Source organism: Entelurus aequoreus, linkage group LG01 (assembly GCF_033978785.1).
Source record: "Entelurus aequoreus isolate RoL-2023_Sb linkage group LG01, RoL_Eaeq_v1.1, whole genome shotgun sequence".
Taxonomy (NCBI): Eukaryota; Metazoa; Chordata; class Actinopteri; order Syngnathiformes; family Syngnathidae; genus Entelurus; species Entelurus aequoreus.
In genome coordinates, this window is record NC_084731.1 from 9925838 (window position 1) to 9945936 (window position 20099).

A 20099-nucleotide genomic window follows, 5' to 3' on the forward strand; every position below is an offset into this window, starting at 1 on the left:
AAAATATACACTCCCATTGTCCACTTAAATATTTCCAAGATATTTCTTTATTCTTAGACAACGGATTCCCTTCCGTGATTGGTCATTTCTATGGACACAGAAATGACGTCACCTAAAATTCCGTTTACGGCACATAGTAATGTCGTAATTCAGCTCTGAGTGTGACACTTAAGATTCAGTCCTACACTTCGCTGAAAGTGTGAGTAAGACGCTTGATAACTAACTTTTAAGTGCAGCTTTCAGCGAAGAATTTATTTACTCTTAAGTCAACTCTTAGCAGACTTCTTAGGAGTAATTCTAAGAAGCTTGATAAGTACGGCCCCTGAAACCTTTCAAAAGTAGAAACAACGGCTAATTGACTCGGTTATCATTCCGCGGAACAAACGGCAAAAGCTCGACCGTGCTCTGCGAGCGTACGACTTTGTAGCAAACAACCGGAGGAGAGACGTGACGAACCAGCCAAAAGAAAGAGTCTGCGGACTACGTTACCCACGAGCACCGAGGGTCGTGTTTGGACGAAGAGGGCGAGCAGTGAGTGTGAACAGTGAGAGGGACTAATCATTTGTCCATCTGAACTGAGGTATACCTGGTTGAAGGAGGTCTATGGTTTTTTTTTTTATCATAATGCTTGAAAATGGATCACCAATCCCTGCCCCTTTCCAGCCCTCCCTCCCGCCCCTTAAAATAAGATGGATTAACAAGTGGTGTGGGTCCATAATACACTATTTACAGCAGCATTACACTAGAAACATTCAAAAGCCGTTGCTTATTGGCAGAATGTTAGTCGATTCTTCTTCAAAAGAAACAAAAAACACGCACACGAGAAAACAGCAACGGTATCAAGAGCCATGTGCTCGTAAATATATAATATATATGTCTATATTATATATTTATTCACGCACAGAGTTGAGGATATCCATCTTCTCGGACTGTGGAGGAACGCGTTGAGCAGCTTGCCTTCTGACGTGTAGAAAAAAGGTGATCCGACTGTTTGAGTGTCAACACCCTGAACGCTGTCACCTGTTCCCGTCCTCAGGCACACATGTTGACATGAGGTGGAGATCCAGTGATGCGGTGAGGTGGTCACATGGTATGTCCTGAGCGCGAGTGGCTGCCAGTAGTAAAAAAAAACAACAACTAATAAAACAACAACCAAACCCGAATGAAAACAACTCAACGTGCCAACCGGCCCGTTGGATGCTCATCTGGATGCGCTCTGTTGGCGGATCATAAGCTGGACTCCTTGGGCGGCAGGTCCACGTTGGTCACCATGGTGACGACGGTGACTATCTCCTCTGGCCCGGTGATGGGAGCCTGCCGCTGCATTTGGCCGATGCGCTCCTCGACGCAGCCGGCAGAGAGTCGTGCCTCGGCCTCGTGGTCCCAGCAGTCCTCGATGGTTTCACAGAGCACGGTCAGACCCTGAAGGATTACAGCGGATCAACATGGTTTTCAAAGCAAGGAACTTAGCACATGTACAGTATGTGTGTGTGTATATATATATATATATATATATATATATATATATATATATATATATATATATATATATATATATATATATATATACACTACCGTTCAAAAGTTTGGGGTCACCCAAACAATTTTGTGGAATAGCCTTCATTTCTAAGAACAAGAATAGACTGTCGAGTTTCAGATGAAAATTCTCTTTTTCTGGCCATTTTGAGCGTTTAATTGACCCCACAAATGTGATGCTCCAGAAAGTCAATCTGCTCAAAGGAAGGTCAGTTTTGTAGCTTCTGTAACGAGCTAAACTGTTTTCAGATGTGTGAACATGATTGCACAAGGGTTTTCTAATCATCAATTAGCCTTCTGAGCCAATGAGCAAACACATTGTACCATTAGAACACTGGAGTGATAGTTGCTGGAAATGGGCCTCTATACACCTATGTAGATATTGATCCAAAAAGCAGACATTTGCAGCTAGAATAGTCATTTACCACATTAGCAATGTATAGAGTGTATTTCTTTCAAGTTAAGACTAGTTTAAAGTTATCTTCATTGAAAAGTACAGTGCTTTTCCTTCAAAAATAAGGACATTTCAATGTGACCCCAAACTTTTGAACGGTAGTGTATATATATATATATATATATATATATATATATTTGGGATGATGTTTGATAAGAAATTATCGCGTTCAAGCTCATTATCAAATCCTCTTATTGAACCGATTCTCTTATCGATTCTCTTATCGAATCCAGATAGGTTGTTGTATATGGAAAAAAACACAATATTTGGTTTAACAAAAGCTCACTTTTATTTTATAAAAATAAAATAAAATAAAATAAATAAATAAATATTGACTGTTATTTATTGACTAAAAGAAAAAAAATAAAAAATAAATATTGACTGTTGTTACCCAAAGTATATTAAGTGGGATTTTTCAGAAAAACAAATATATACAGTAACACAAAAACAAACTGTCTCTGTGATCACTATAGGTGTATAAATAATAATACAGTGTTAAATAAAGTCAGTCCCTTGGGCACAAAACTGAAAATAATACAGCTCTCCAAAAAGTGCACTTCTGCTGCTATTGGAACATACTAACTACACACACTATGACACTAACAACACCACAGTCATCAATCAACAATTCTTCCCCCCTTACATGAGAGCGAAGCTTGGCAATAATTGCATATTGCCTGTTCTGCCCTCACTATACGTGTCGAGGTTATACAGCTTGGCAGACAGCTAACAAACAATCCATAGCAGATTCATCCATTTAGGCTCTTTATTGTTGTTGATCTTGCTTTGTCTTTTCCTATCTTTACTTTTGTCTTGCACTGGACTGTTATTTTATTTTTTTTTAAACTGAAATACACACAATGACAAATGTATAAGCTATGTGATTCAATTAACATACTGAAATGTAATACACTATGTAAATATTAGCTTCACACAAATATACAGTACTATCATCAAACAAAAACTTAAGAGTGTTGAAACTATTTCGATGGTGTAAATATTTGACTGGCAGCCATTTGAAGTCCTCAAAACATCCATTAAAACAGTGCACAAAAATCGTTTTTCAATAAACATCTTAGTATCAAACTTAACCACTTTCCACCTTAATATTGAGTTACATAAACAAGTTAAACGGTTTACTTACAGACTTATCTTGTCCAAGGCTTGTAGGAGCTAACACAACTTGTCTACTTCTCAATTGTCTCAACCCGGAAGTGCCCAAACTAATGACGCGTTGTATTTTCATATCGCCACAAGGTGTCAGTAAGAGTCTACAATCAAATGGGCATAACATTGCAGGTCCCACAGGGCGTTTCCTGTATGTGGGAAGGGATTCGTTCCCAGGGATTCGAATAAAGAACCAACTCTTTTTCTTTACTATTGTGGCCTCGATAACGGGAACCGGTTCTCAAAAAGGGATTCGAGTCCATGGAATCGGTTCTTTTCTTATCGAACAACCGGGAGAACCAATTTTGAACGACATCCCTATATATATATATACTGTATACTGGACCCCGACTTAAACAAGTTGAAAAACTAATTCGGGTGTTACCATTTAGTGGTCAATTGTACGGAATATGTACTGTACTGTGCAACCTACTAATAAAAGTCTCAATCAATCAATCACACACATATATATATATATATATATATATATATATATATATATATATATATATATATATATATATATATATATATATATATATATATATATATATATATATATATATATATATATATATACACACTACCGTTCAAAAGTTTGGGGTCACATTGAAATGTCCTTATTTTTGAAGGAAGATAACTTTAAACTAGTCTTAACTTTACAGAAATACACTCTATACATTGCTAATGTGGTAAATGACTATTCTAGCTGCAAATGTCTGCTTTTTGGTGCAATATCTACATAGGTGTATAGAGGCCCATTTCCAGCAACTATCACTCCAGTGTTCTAATGGTACAATGTGTTTGCTCATTGGCTCAGAAGGCTAATTGATGATTAGAAACCCCTTGTGCAATCATGTTCACACATCTGAAAAAAGTTGAGCTCGTTACAGAAGCTACAAAACTGACCTTCCTTTGAGCAGATTGAGTTTCTGGAGCATCACATTTGTGGGGTCAATTAAACGCTCAAAATGGCCAGAAAAAGAGAACTTTCATCTGAAACTCGACAGTCTATTCTTGTTCTTAGAAATGAAGGCTATTCCACTAAATTGTTTGGGTGACCCCAAACTTTTGAACGGTAGTATATATATATATATATATATATATATATATATATATATATATATATATATATATATATATATATATATATATATATATATATATATATATATATATATATATACATATATATATATATATATACATATATATATATATATATATATATATATATGTATATATTAACCTCAATAAGCGAGAGTGTTTCCATCATGCTTTTGCGAGAAACTTCAATATTGAAACGTCTCAAAAACCCCCTGATAGCGAAAACATTTGAGTTTTTTTTAAATACGGGTGTTTCCATTACCAGTTTTATTGCCATATTTAGGTTTTTCGCTTTTCTAAGGGTAATGGAAAGGCAGCGAGTGAAGGGCTTGAAGCCCGACCAAACCTTACCGTGTGTTTCTGCCAACAGTCTCGAAGGCAGGGTCGCAGCTTCTTGTGCACAACCACTTCCTGCATGTCCTCCAGAGACGGATGCTGACCCACCTCCTCCTCGAAGGGCAGCATGTACTCGTCCACTGGGCCTGACGGCACACAATCGCACGGTTTCTGTAACCCGGACCACAATCGACCGGACAACGGCTTACCATCTGCGGCGGTGCACCGCGCCGCCAGCTCCCACAGGACGAGGCCGAAGGCGTACATGTCGATGCGCAGGAAGGAGTCGCGCTGAAAGTTGATGGCGCCTTCGAGGACCTCAGGAGCCATGTAACGTCGCGTTCCCACCTGTGGGGTGAAGGAAGAGACTTTAGGACATCCTGAATCCAGATGAAAGCAGAGCCAAAAGGAATGTGGAACATACTTGTCCATGCGTGTCCCCGGCTGATTTTCCAGCCTCAAACTTAAGCGCAAGGCCAAAGTCAGCGATGCAAGCCGTCAGGTTGTTCTTCAGGAGCACGTTTTTGCTCTTGATGTCCCTGAAGCAGACACGGGGAGGTTTAGCATGCCAAGAAGCACCAAACAATAACTCCACTTTTGTTTATACACTGCAAAAAGTGAAATCTAAGTAAGATGAAATATCTCAAATAAGGGTGATATTTGCTTATTTTCTGTCTGATAAGATCATTCTTCTCACTAAGCAGATTTGATGTTAGAGTGTTTTACTTGTTTTAAGTGTTTTGCTCCTAAATGATGTCAGTAAGATATTACAGCTTGTTGCTGAGATTTGATGACCTATATTGAGTAAAACATGCTTGAAACTAGAATATCAACTGTTGTGTCATCAACACTCACAAGTAGGGATGTCCGATAATGGATGTTTTGCCGATATTGTCCAACTCTTAATTACCGATACCGATATCAACCAATACCGATATATACAGTCGTGGAATCAACACATTATTATGCCTAATTTGGACAACCAGGTATGGTGAAGATAAGGTCCTTTTTAAAAAATTAATAAACTAAAATAAGATAAATAAATTAAAAACATTTTCTTAAATAAAAAAGAAAGTACAACAATATAAAAACAGTTACATAGAAACTAGTAATGAATGAAAATTAGTAAAATTAACTGTTAAAGGTTAGTACTATTAGTGGAGCAGCAGCACGCACAATCATGTGTGCTTACGGACTGTATCCCTTGCAGACTGTATTGATATATATTGATATATAATGTAGGAACCAGCATATTAATAACAGAAGGAAACAACCCTTTTGTGTGAATGAGTGTAAATGGGGGAGGGAGGTTTTTGGGGTTGGTGCACTAATTGTAAGTGTATCTTGTGTTTTTTATGTTGATTTAATAAAAAAATAAAAAATAAAAAAACGATACAGATAATAAAAAAACGATACCGATAATTTCCGATATTACATTTTAAAGCATTTATCGGCCGATAGTATCGGCAGGCCGATATTGTGTTTTTTATGTTGATTTAATAAAAAAAACAAAAATAAAAAAATGATACAGATAATAAAAAAAACGATACCGATAATTTCCGATATTACATTTTAAAGCATTTATCGGCAGGCCGATATTATCGGACATCTCTACTCACAAGTATAAAACTACTTTTTTAAAGTAATCATTCCTTACTTCAAGCATGAAATAAATATCATTATGTCAAGATAATGGCACTAGCATTTACTTCATTTAAGAAGATTTTTCAACATATTGAGCAAAAAGGTCTCTTTTTTTTCGTACCAAGAAAAGTGCACTTGTTATTAGTGAGAATATACTTATTTTAAGGTATTTTTTGGGTTCATTGAGGTTAGCTAATTTGACTTGTTTTGGGAAGTCTTGACAAGCTGAATTTTCTTGTTCTATTGGCAGATAATTTTGCTTAGTTCAAATAAAATACCTCTAATTTTTATATATTTTTTTTCTTGTTTTTGAACACTGACTTTTTCCAGTGCAACCATCCCACACCTGGGACACAGTCTTGCATATAACACGTCACAGGCGACGTCACGCTAACATCACGTGACACCTCTGATGAAGCAAGGTAGCAGAAACTTGTCAGGTACAAAACTTGACCTTACTAGCCTACAGCCTTCTGTCAGTCTACCTCAGGGCAGCTGTGGCTACCAAAGTAGCTTACCACCACCAGGTGTGAATGAATGATGGGTTTTTAAAAAATGTAAAGCGACTTTGGGTACTTAGAAAAGCGCTATATAAATCCCAGGTATTATTATTATTATTATTATATATATCAACCATTTATAAACACACATCAGTACGCTAAATGAACCTCTTCAACAACTCAAGTTTTGATTGACTGAAGAAGTTTTGCGGGAGCACCTGTGAGCGATGGAGGGCTTGTGTCCGTCTTTGTGTCCTGGTATGTCTTCGTGCAGGTGGGACAGGCCGCGGGCCGCCGACTGCGCGATGTGGCAAAGCTCGTTCCAGGACACCACGTTGGCCTTCAGATAGTCTGTCAGCGAGCCCTGTCACCAGCACAATCACATACAATTCAGAACTTTGGATTGTTGCGCGTTAATGTTAAGAGACTTTTATTTGTGGCGACATGACAAAAATAATAATGAGCTGGATACTTTTCTTTCAAGATTTGGCTCAACAGAAAGGAGTGTAGTTGCAAGTCTGTCCAGCAGATGGCGTCGTAACTATGCTAGGTCAGAAGCACTTCACAACACAGAGAGTGCAAAAGGACAGGCGGTCATGAAACAAACCAACAAAAATCAACAGAACAGCACGTAACCAAGAAGTGGAACTACAATTTATATGAGGGTAACAACGACTTTAAAGGCCTACTGAAAGCCACTACTAGCGACCACGCAGTCTGATAGTTTATATATCAATGATGAAATCTTAACATTGCAACACATGCCAATACGGCCGGGTTAACCTATAAAGTGCCATTTTAAATTTCCCGCCAAACTTCCGGTTGAAAATTCCTTTGGAGGATGACGTATGCGCGTGACGTAGCTAGTTTAACAGAGGTATGGCTTCCCCATTGAAGCCAATACGAAATAGCTCCGTTTTCATCTCATTATTCCACAGTATTCTGGACATCTGTGTTGGTGAATCTGTTGCAATTTGTTCATTGCATTACGGAGAAAGAAGCTGAGCAAGCAAAGAAGAAAGTCGGTGCGAAGCGGAGTATTTTGCGAGGGAAGTCAGCAACACAACACAGCCGGCGTTTCATTGTTTACATTCCCGAAAGATGCAGTCAAGATCGAAGAACTCGGACAACAGAGACTCTTACCAGGAGGACTTTGATTTGGATACACAGACGCAGACGCGATACCGTGAGTACGCTTCCAAACATTTGATCGCTTGCTATAACTAGCTCGAGCTAGTACCTAGGAGCTAGGAGCTAGCATAACAAACACCTAGTTGTTTGTTATGCGGGATTAATTTGTGGCATATTAAATATAAGCCTGGTTGTGTTGTGGCTAATAGAGTATATATATGTCTTGTGTTTATTTACAGTTGTAGTCATTCCCAGCTGAATATCAGGTCCCACCCGCGCGCTTCCAAACATTTAATCGCTTGCCCGTACGTGCGTGTCACGTACGTAACTTTGGTTAAATATATAAGCTTTATGAACCTTGGGTTAGGTGAACGGTCCTTTGGGCTGAGTGAGTGTGTGTGTTGTGCAGGTGTTTGAATTGTATTGGCGGGTTTTATGGACGGGATCCCGTCCATATTACTCGCTCGAGCTATAACTAGCTCGAGCTAGGAGCTAGGAGCTAGCATAACAAACACCTCGGTGTTTTTATGCAGGATTAATTTGTGGCATATTACGTGTTGTGGCTAATAGAGTATATATATGTCTTGTGTTTATTTACTGTTGTAGTCATTCCCAGCTGAATATCAGGTCACCCCCGGCTCTCACAGCATCTTCCCTATCTGAATCGCTTCAACTCCCCACTAGTCCTTCACTTGCACTTTCCTCATCCACAAATCTTTCATCCTCGCTCAAATTAATGGGGAAATCGTCGCTTTCTCGGTCCGAATCTCTCTCACTTCATGCGGCCATCATTGTAAACAATAGGGAACTTTGCGTATATGTTCAATTGACTACGTCACGCTACTTCCGGTAGGGGCAAGGCTTTTTTTTTATCAGATACCAAAAGTTGCGATCTTTATCGTCGTTGTTCTATACTAAATCCTTTCAGCAAAAATATGGCAATATCGCGAAATGATCAAGTATGACACATAGAATAGATCTGCTATCCCCGTTTAAATAAAAAAAATTCATTTCAGTAGGCCTTTAACTGATGATTACATTTTATTTTAAATGGAACCTTCCTCTGAGGATAACCCCCTCAGCTAACAAGGCAGAAAGAAAAGGAAATGTCAACACAATTCTAAAACCACATTAAATGGTAAATGGGTTATACTTGTATAGCACAAGAACAGTATACACTACCGTTCAAAAGTTTGGGGTCACATTGAAATGTCCTTATTTTTGAAGGAAGATAACTTTAAACTAGTCTTAACTTGAAATAAATACACTCTATACATTGCTAATGTGGTAAATGACTATTCTAGCTGCAAATGTCTGGTTTTTGGTGCAATATCTACATAGGTGTATAGAGGCCCATTTCCAGCAACTATCACTCCAGTGTTCTAATGGTACAATGTGTTTGCTCATTGGCTCAGAAGGCTAATTGATGATTAGAAAACCCTTGTGCAATCACATCTGAAAACAGTTGAGCTCGTTACAGAAGCTACAAAACTGACCTTCCTTTGAGCAGATTGAGTTTCTGGAGCATCACATTTGTGGGGGTCAATTAAACGCTCAAAATGGCCGGAAAAAGAGAACTTTCATCTGAAACTCGACAGTCTATTCTTGTTCTTAGAAATGAAGGCTATTCCACAAAATTGTTTGGGTGACCCCAAACTTTTGAACGGTAGTGTATCTGTGGTAAATTATGAAAAATACATATTCTAGTTGGACACATGAAGATTTGCTTTTTTTAAACGAGAATTTGTCTTACAAGAGTGCCTCCCGTGCACTTCATTAATACAAAACATGTTTTACCAGCAGCCTGTGTGTTTATTACTCCGTCGCATTCAAGTCACATGAAATATAATATTCTATTTATTATTTATAATATTTGAGGCTATTTTGGGACTCGCAGTTCTGTGGGTCTGATGGATATGTCGGTATTTCATATTTTGTGCTGTAAATCATATTTTATTATTGCCGTCCTTCAAATTCGTGCAGTTCTTTGGGTTACAGTCTGGGCTTTTTTGAAATAAAATGACAAAATAGCGATCTTTTTTCTATTAGTTGGTTCCTTTAATATAGAAGTCCCCAAAGATCGGGGTTTGCCATCTTAGGCACCCGCAACTGGACTCAATTACCATTCTTTTCCCCCACACTTGACAAGGTGTATTAGTCAGCATCCATTATTAAATATCACACAAAACAAACTAATTAATTTACCAAAACAAAAAGCTGCTCTGTGCAATAAATGAAGTGCCTTCTTTTCAACTAAATTCTCTGCTGTTTTCACAGATGTTGTTGACTACAAACCAAGCAGCTGTTTCTGCTTTTTTCAAAAATAATAAAGACATGGCAAACAAAAATATTTGACCTTAAAATATTAGCTTCTGCAGCACAGTTATGTACTCTGATGTGATGTTGCATCCCTTGCCATACTGGTAGTGTGGTGTGTGTAGCAGCTTCATGCTCACTATGCGTACGTTAGCTACCAACAACAAAAAGAAACAAAAACAAAAGAAAGTGAGGGACTTCAACATTATATTATCACCCCATTCTACAAGGACCATGACCATACAAACCTTAAAATAAGCCACTTCAGCCATATTACCAACATCTTGCAACAATAACATCTGACTAAAACTGTTAGTATTAATTATATTTGCACGTTTTGTGTTTCTTATGCTACACTAAAAATGTTTTAGTCTTAGTATTGTCTCCGTTTTAATGGCTGAGCTTTTATTGTTTTAAATATTGGTCTGTACTGTAGCACTTTAAAGATTTATTTAAAGGAAAAGTGCGGAACAAATAAAATCTATTATTGTTATTTAATATTCAATGTTTCCCATAAACTGCCAAGATACCTGTGGCGGTGGGGGCGTGGCTATGGGCGTGGTCACCATGACATCATCGAGTAATTTGCACAATTTACTACAATGATTTGATTTTCTCTAAAAAGGCTCAAAAAATGTATACTTACTAATTAATAATAACAGTTTTGTTTTAAACGTCCATCCATCCATCCATTTGACAATATAATTACAACACTTTATGTACATATTTATATACAGATTTGAACAATAAGTTATTCACTGAAATATATTTATTAATTGTGGTTCTTACAAAAAATATATCTTATAAAAATATAAAAGCTAAAATGTCTCTTAAAGCTCTGCCCCTTTAATTAGTGCATACTAAATAATTTAACTTTAGCCTACTACTAAAACCATATTATTTACCAGCAACATAAAGTGAAACAGAGGCAGAGGTGTCCTGCCACAGTCAGTAACAAATAAACAGAAAACAGTAGTGGTGGTAGATAGACACAAAGCTTCATCAAACATCTGATCCACTGAACAAAGAGCTCCAAAAATCTTGATCCTACACTTCTCTTTTGTAAAGTAAATCTGAACAGCCGATATGGGCATCTACATCAACTATATGATTTGCCTGAGAAGCTGGACAGGACAAAAATAAAATAAAATAAATAAAAAATAAAAATTTAAAAAATATTTTTTTGTGGTGGCCTTAATTTTTTCCTGGCGGGCCGCCACAAATAAATGAATGTGTGGGAAACACTGTTGAGGCATTTAAGAAACTCCGCCTGGACAGCCCCGCAAAAGAAGACATGTCCGGGGAAAAGAGGATGTATGGTCAGTCTAGAACAGGGGTCACGGGCACCACGTAGCCCGTAAGGACCAGATGAGTAGCCCGCTGTCCTGTTCTAAAAATAGCTCAAATAGCAGCACTTACCAGTGAGCTGCCTCTATTTTTTAAATTGTATTTATGTACTAGCAAGCTGGTCTCGCTTTGCCTGACATTTTTAATTCTAAGAGAGACAAAACTCAAATAGAATTTGAAAATCCAAGAAAATATTTTAAAGACTTGGTCTTCACTTGTTTAAATAAATTCATAATTTTTTTTACTTTGCTTCTTATAACTTTCAGAAAGACATTTTTAGAGAACAAAATACAACCTTAAAAATGATTTTAGGATTTTTAAACACATATACCTTTCTACCTTTTAAATTCCTTCCTCTTCTTTCCTGACAATTTAAATCAATGTTCAAGTATTATTATTATTTTTTATTGTAAAGAATAATAAATACATTTGAATATAATTCTTCATTTTTCGACGAAGAATATTTGTGAAATATTTTTTCAAACTTATTATGATTAAATTTCAAAAAAATCATTCTGGCAAATCTAGAAAATCTGTAGAATCAAATTTAAATCTTATTTCAAAGTCTTTTGAATTTCTTTTAAAATTTTTGTTCTGGAAAATCTAGAAGAAATAATGATTTGTCTTTGTTAGAAATATAGCTTGGTCCAATTTGTTATATATTCTAACAAAGTGCAGATTGGATTTTAACCTATTTAAAACATGTCATCCAAATTCTAAAATTAATCTTAATCAGGAAAAATTACTAATGATGTTCCATAAATTATTTTTTGAATTTTTTCCAAAAAAATTCAAATTAGTTAGTTTTTCTCTTCTTTTTTTTTGGTTGAATTTTGAATTTTAAAGAGTCGAAATTGAAGATAAACTATGTTTCAAAATGTAATTGTCATTTTTTTTCGTGTTTTCTCCTCTTTTAAACCGTTCAATTAAGCGTAAATATCATTAATTATTAATAATAACATAGAGTTAAAGTAAATTGAGCAAATTGGCTATTTCTGGCAATTTATTTAAGTGTGTATCAAACTGGTAGCCCTTCGCATTAATCACTACCCAAGAAGTAGCTCATGGTTTCAAAAAGGTTAGTGACCCCTGGTCTAGAATATCTCCATGTTAAGAAACTCGGCTTCAGCTGCACCATGATGTCTTGTTAGTAAACCCAGACACGCCCCCCCCCCCTCCCCTCCCCCCACACACACACACACACACACACACACACACACACACACACACACACACACACACACACACACACACACCCACACCCACACCCACACCCACACACCCACACACACACACACACACACACACACACACACCCACACACACACAGCGCCTCTTCTCTTATCCCCGTTGTGACACAGGAAGAATCAGAAGGACGACACTGCAACTCTCCAATAAAACACACTCAGATCTTCTGTTTTTAGCCGATACTACATAAAGAATAACGTCAAATAACGCAGTAACGCATCATGTAGTAACGGTAACTGAGTTACTGAATATAAAAAATAACGCGTTAGACTACTAGTTACCGCCGAAACTAACGGCGTTACAGTAACGCCGTTAGTCCCAACACTGGACATAAAGCAGATTTAGATTCAAGAAAAGTCCCTCATATGTTTCTTTTGACTTTGCAAATGAAAAAAGGTTGCATATTGACGTTCCCGGAAGAAAACCAGCTGACTTTTTGCGACGTGCCCAAGAAAGAAGCAAGAACAAGGCAGTTTTTCAGGTGCGTGAGGCTTTGAAGGCGAGTGGCTACTTGCTACATCTGATCCTCGCACACAGGCCTGCCGGGGCATAAATCGTGAGCAATCATGGCCCAGCTGTGCTACACCGACTGAAGGCCAATAAACAGTTCACAGTTTTTTTTCTTCGTCTTCAAATTGCAGAAAAAGGAAGAGCTGTGTCGATCTGAGTTATGAATCCTCTAAAGACCCCTGCTGAGGAAACAATTATAGGGGATGATTTACCAAGCACTTAACCGTGATGTACTCCTTCTATGCAACCTTGACAAAAAGTCCTTTAACACAAATGTTTTTAGACGGATTTCCACTCCAAGTAGAAAAGCTGAGTGGCTTTCATATCTTTTAAATTACAAAGGGTCGTCCAAATTCACTGCCTGCATCCTTCCAAGGGCCGAGTCTGCTTGACGTGCCTCCGAAAGCCAAGACAAACATGTTAAAATTCGATGGTTCCTGGTTGTGCCATGTGACATTGTGTGTGACAAGTGGGTCTTATATACACGTTTGAGTGTTAAAGGTAAGGGTGTTCCAATTAGGGTTTAATGCTGCTCAATTGCTGTTCTATCATTTTCTCTTTGGAAACTTCCTGTTGTTAAATTCCTGTTAATGGCTCATTATGTTCTGTTGTAACATGGTTGCATCTAGACTTCTTAAAGTTGACTAAGCACTTATTTTTTGTATTGTTTCAAGTCGGGTTGTAGGTAGGGGTGTAACGGTACATGTATTGGTATCGAACCGTTTCGGTACGGGGGTTCCGGTTCGGTTCGGAGGTGTACCGAACGAGTTTCCACACGGACATATTAAAAGCCTACTAAAATGATTTTTTTAAATTTAAACGGGGATAGCAGATCCATTTTATGTGTCATACTTGATCATTTCGCGATATTGCCATATTTTTGCTGAAAGGATTTAGTAGAGAAAATCGACGATAAAGTTCGCAACTTTTGCTCGCTGATAAAAAAAAGCCTTGCCTGTACCGGAAGTAGCGTGACGTCACAGGAGCTAGTATTCCTCACAATTCCCCGTTGTTTACAATGGAGCGAGAGAGATTCGGACCGAGAAAGTGACGATTACCCCATTAATTTGAGCGAGGATGAAAGATTCGTAGATGAGGAACGTTACAGTGAAGGACTTGAGAGACAGTGATGGACGTATCTTTTTTCGCTCTGACCGTAACTTAGGTACAAGCTGGCTCATTGGATTCCACACTCTCCTTTTTATATTGTGGATCACAGATTTGTATTTTAAACCACCTGGGATACTATATCCTCTTGAAAATGAGAGTCGAGAACGCGAAATGGACATTCAGTGCCTTTTATCTCCACGACAATACATCGGCAAAATGCTTTAGCTACGAGCTAACGTGATAGCATCGTGCTTTAACTTCATATAGAAACAAAAAAATAAACCCCTGACTGGAAGGATAGATAGAAAATCAACAATACTATTAAACCGTGGACATGTAAATACACGGTTAATGCTTTCCAGGCTGGCGAAGGTTAACAATGCTGTGCTAACGACGCCATTGAAGCTAACTTAGCAACTTAGCAACGGGACCTCACAGAGCTATGCTAAAAACATTAGCTCTCCACCTACGCCAGCCAGCCCTCATCTACTCATCAACACCCGTGCTCACCTGCGTTCCAGCGATCGGCAGAAGGACGAAGGACTTCACCCGATGCGTTTGGCGGCCCGGAGACGTAGGAAGTCAAGGTGAGGTCGCCGGCTAGCGCGGCTAGCGCTCCAACAAAGTCCTCCTGGTTGTGTTGCTGTAGTCCGCTGCTAATACACCGATCCCAACTACAACTGTCTTCTTTGCAGCCTTCATTGTTAATTAAACAAATTGCAAAAGATGTCCAGAATACTGTGGAATTATGAAATGAAAACAGAGCTTTTTGTATAGGATTCTACGGGGTACCATAACTTCCGTTATACTGACTTCGTCACGCGCAGCTGGATATTTACCGGGAAGTTTTAAATGTCACTTTATAAGTTAACCCGGCCGTATTGGCATGTGTTGCAATGTTAAGATTTCATCATTGATATATAAACTATCAGACTGCGTGGTCGGTAGTAGTGGCTTTCAGTAGGCCTTTAAGTAGCGTACCGCACATTGTGTAAACAATGCACACCGAGGCACAACACACGGCATGCTAGCAACGACCAAGCTACAATAGACTGACCATACGTCCTCTTTTCACCGGACACGTCCTCTTTTGCGGGGCTGTCAGGGCGGAGTTTCTTAAATGCCTCAAATGTCCGGCATTTTGAGTTAGGGTTGCGTGTATTTTCAATGTACGTTCAGGGTTAAGAAGGGGTTAAAAACAAAACAAATTGTGCGGGCAGCAGCATTGGTGAGGGAGGGGCAGAGACAGAGAGAGAGAGAGAGAGAGTTATGATAAACACGCATGCGTCGCCAGGCTCTGCTTTTTATCCATAGATTTATCAGATTTTATTTTTTATTATCTATAGCAGGGGTGTCAAAAGTGTGCCCCGGAGGCCATTTGCGGCCCACAGCTAATGTTTTAAAGGCCCACGGCACATTCTAAAAATACTATTAAAAATAAACAAAAACATAACAAAAGTGAAATAAAAAAGCTTAAAGGTGAAATGTAATTTCGAAAAAGTTGCAATGTTGACTAATAAAACAAAGCTGTTTCTTTCTCTCTTTCAAACTGTCATTGCTGAAAACATAATAGTGAATCAAAATCAATGTTATTATGAATTATTGACCTAGCCAAGGTTCCCACTACACTAAGAAAAATATTTTTGGTGGAAGATTTTGCAAATTTGGTAAATAAATAACCCAAAAATGTATATTTTGTTGTTTTCTTACTGTACCGAAAATGAACCGAACCGTGACCTCTAAACCGAGGTACGTGCTGAACCAACATTTTTGTGTACCGTTACACCCCTAGTAAATATATAAATGTTATCATAAATGTGCCCGTTACTACATTACATATATACTTACAGCGTGTAAATAAAACCTTAATGGAGGTGTTTGGATATTTTTCAAAAATAATAAAGCTAATAAAAATGGTATAAAACATAACATTTGTGCACATGTTTATTTACACACCAATTACATATAGTACTGATAAAAGTCCGGATGAATACTGGTATTGAGAAATAATATGGATATCTCTACTGTGGACACAGCAAGAGGCCCGGCTGGGACACCAAAGCGGGTGAAGTGTATAAACAAATGTACCCTTCATCATCACTGGGACCTATAAAACACAGAGGCACTTAAAAAGTCCCATATGTGGGAAAAAACGAGTGTGGATAAGTTGGTAAGAGGAGCTTATGGAGTTGAAAAAAACAATTTTTTTAAAGAAACAACGCTTAAAATAGTAAGGCATGATTAAGGAAGAGCACTTAAGGCACTAATCAATAAAAGGTGCTTCTCCAGCTCTCTGGGGCGTTGCAGATGTGCATGGAATAAGCGAGTTGGTCAACTAAACCCACTACGTCGCTGTTTACATGGACAGAAACAAGCTTGTTAGCAGAGGATATGAGACGTGAAATAAAAAACTTGTGTTTAAAGGCCTACTGAAAGCCACTACTACCGACCACGCAGTCTGATAGTTTATATATCAATGATGAAATCTTAACATTGCAACACATGCCAATACGGCCGGGTTAACTTATAAAGTGACATTTTAAATTTCCCGGGAAATATCCGGCTGAAACATCGCGGTATGATGACGTATGCGCGTGACGAAGTCCGAGGAACGGAAGTTATGGTACCCCATAGAATCTTATACAAAAAGCTCTGTTTTCATTTCATAATTCCACAGTATTCTGGACATCTTTTGCAATTTGTTTAATGAACAATGAAGGCTGCAAAGAAGACAGTTGTAGGTGGGATCAGTGTATTAGCAGCGGACTACAGCAACACAACCAGGAGGACTTTGTTGGAGCGCTAGCCGCCGACTTCACCTTGACTTCCTACGTCTCCGGGCCGCCAAACGCATCGGGTGAAGTCCTTCGTCCTTCTGCCGATCGCTGGAACGCAGGTGAGCACGGGTGTTGATGAGCAAATGAGGGCTGGCTGGCGTAGGTGGAGAGCTAATGTTTTTAGCATAGCTCTGTGCAATCCGGTTGCTAAGTTAGCTTCAATGGCGTCCTTAGCACAGCATTGTTAACCTTCGCCAGCCTGGAAAGCATTAACCGTGTATTTACATGCCCACGGTTTAATAGTATTGTTGATTTTCTATCTATACTTCCAGTCAGGGGTTTATTTCTTTTGTTTCTATATGCAGTTAAAGCAAGATGCTATCACGTTAGCTCGTAGCTAAAGCATTTCGCCGATGTAAAAGGCACTGAATGTCCATTTCGCGTTCTCGACTCTCATTTTCAAGAGGATATAGTATCCGAGGTGGTTTAAAATACAAATCCGTGATCCACAATAGAAAAAGGAGAGTGTGGAATCCAATGAGCCAGCTTGTACCTAAGTTACGGTCAGAGCGAAAAAAGATATGTCCATCACTGTCTCTCAAGTCCTTCACTTTAACGTTCCTCATCTACGAATCTTTCATCCTCGCTCAAATTAATGGGGTAATCATCACTTTCTCGGTCCGAATCTCTCTCGCTCCATTGTAAACAACGGGGAATTGTGAGGAATGCTAGCTCCTGTGACGTCACGCAAGGCTTTTTTTTATCAGCGAGCAAAAGTTGCGAACTTTATCGTCGATTTTCTCTACTAAATCCTTTCAGCAAAAATATGGCAATATCGCGAAACGATCAAGTATGACACATAGAATGGATCTGCTATTCCCGTTTTAAAAAAATCATTTCAGTAGGCCTTTAAAGAGGCGGCGGTAACAACAAAACATTCAGCTCCACAGCTTTCCGCAGATAGAACATTTTCTCCTGACTTCTTGAAAGTACATTTGAATTGTTGGTCGAATATACAAACATGGAACTTTTCTCCCTCCCTTCCCCAGCGCTCAGTTCACACGTTTCTATTCACATTCAACACGTCCTGCCGCACGTCGAGACAACAACTGCATTTGGGGAAAACTCAAAACGAGGACAAGGTGAAGCTTTTCGGGCAGCCTACCTTGTCATGGTAGGTGGTGATGAGCCACAGCTCCATGTCGAGGTTGTTGTTCCTCTTCTCCACGCCGATAAAGTGGAGGATGTTTTCGTGCTTCATGCCACTCACGCTGTAAATCTCGTACTCATTCTGCCAAGACAGCTTGTCCTACACGGGACAGATAAGGCTGTTATTCTTGTTATCAAGCCGCAGCATTTAAATGGGTACAGCAGAGCGTTGTCAGTAAACAATCAATACAATCTGGCGGTTGAACAGAGTACAGTGGCACCTGGTTTCCGTTAGGAATCTGTTTAAAAAGGTCAGGCGAATACAGAACTGCATGAAATCGAAGCAATTTTTACCATAAGAAATAATGTGAATCCAATTAATCTGTTACAGGGACCCACAATATTAACACAAGCCATTTTACAGAAGTACAGTGTTTCCCATAAACTGCCAAGATACCTGTGGCGGTGGGGGCGTGGCTATGGGCGTGGTCACCCTGACATCATCGAGTAATTTGCATAATTTACTACAATGATATGATTTTCTCTAAAAAGGCTCAAAAAAATGTATACTTACTAATTAATAATAACAGTTTTGTTTTAAACGTCCATCCATCCATTTTACAAAATAATTACAACACTTTATGTACATATTTATATACAGATTTGAACAATAAGTTATTCACTGAAATATATGTATTAATTGTGGTTCTTACAAAAAATATATCTTATAAAATATAAAAGCTAAAATGTTTCAAAGCTCTGCCCCTTTAATTAGTGCATACTAAATAATTTAACTTTAGCCTACTACTACAACCATATTATTTACCAGCAACATAAAGTGAAACAGAGGCAGAGGTGTCCTGCCACAGTCAGTAACAAATAAACAGAAAACAGTAGTGGTGGTAGATAGACACAGAGCTTCATCAAACATCTGATCCACTGAACAAAGAGCTCCAAAAATCTTGAACTTTAGACTGCCATCAGTTTTACTCCCTACACTTAACCATGTGTTTCCTACTGCCTGCAGACTTTGCACCCTTTGTTATAGACACATGTTGTGTTTCTAATATAAATACATTTAATAAAGTCAAATACAAATAAGGCAACAAGAGAAGTATCCTACACTTCTCTTTTGTAAAGTAAATTTGAACAGCCTATATGGGCATCTACATCAACTATATGATTTGCCTGAGAAGCTGGAGAGGACAAAAAAAAAAAAAATTATATATATATATATATTTCTTTTTTAAAATGTTTTATTTGTGGCGGACGTAATTCTTTCGTGGCGGGCCGCCACAAATAAATGAATGTGTGGGAAACCCTGAAGTAGTTTTACATGCTGGTAACAATGTAAGTATAAATGAGGAATGAAAACTGATTTAAATATTTTTTTTAATACTTTTACCTAGAGATGTCCGATAATGGCTTTTTTGCCGATATCCGATATTGTCCAACTCTTAATTACCGATTCCGATATCGACCGATACCGATATATACAGTCGTGGAATGAACACATTATTATGCCTCATTTTGTTGTGATGCATTAAACAATGTAACAAGGTTTTCCAAAAATAAATCAACTCAAGTTATGGAAAAAAAGTGCCAACATGGCACTGCCATATTTATTATAGAAGTCACAAAGTGCAGTGTTTCCCACACATTCATTTATTTGTGGCGGCCCGCCACGAAATAATTACGTCCGCCACAAATAAAAATTTTTCTATTTTATTTTATTTTTTGTCCTGTCCAGCTTCTCAGGCAAATCAT

General features: G+C 38.2%; 1 protein-coding gene across 2 annotated transcripts in view; it reads right to left on the reverse strand.

The window, feature by feature from the left end:
* Window positions 1-684: 684 nt before the first annotated feature.
* The window catches only part of LOC133648070 (activin receptor type-2A-like), a 112113-nt gene continuing 92698 nt past the window's right edge, over window positions 685-20099 (reverse strand). For both annotated transcript variants that reach the window (XM_062043850.1, XM_062043853.1), the window contains 6 exons: window positions 18349-18492; window positions 6963-7108; window positions 5025-5139; window positions 4810-4948; window positions 4616-4746; window positions 685-1422 (listed from right to left, as the gene is read on the reverse strand). In XM_062043850.1, coding sequence (XP_061899834.1) covers window positions 1228-1422; window positions 4616-4746; window positions 4810-4948; window positions 5025-5139; window positions 6963-7108; window positions 18349-18492 — 870 coding nt within the window. In that variant the 3' untranslated portion in view covers window positions 685-1227. The remainder of the gene's footprint in view (window positions 1423-4615; window positions 4747-4809; window positions 4949-5024; window positions 5140-6962; window positions 7109-18348; window positions 18493-20099) is intronic.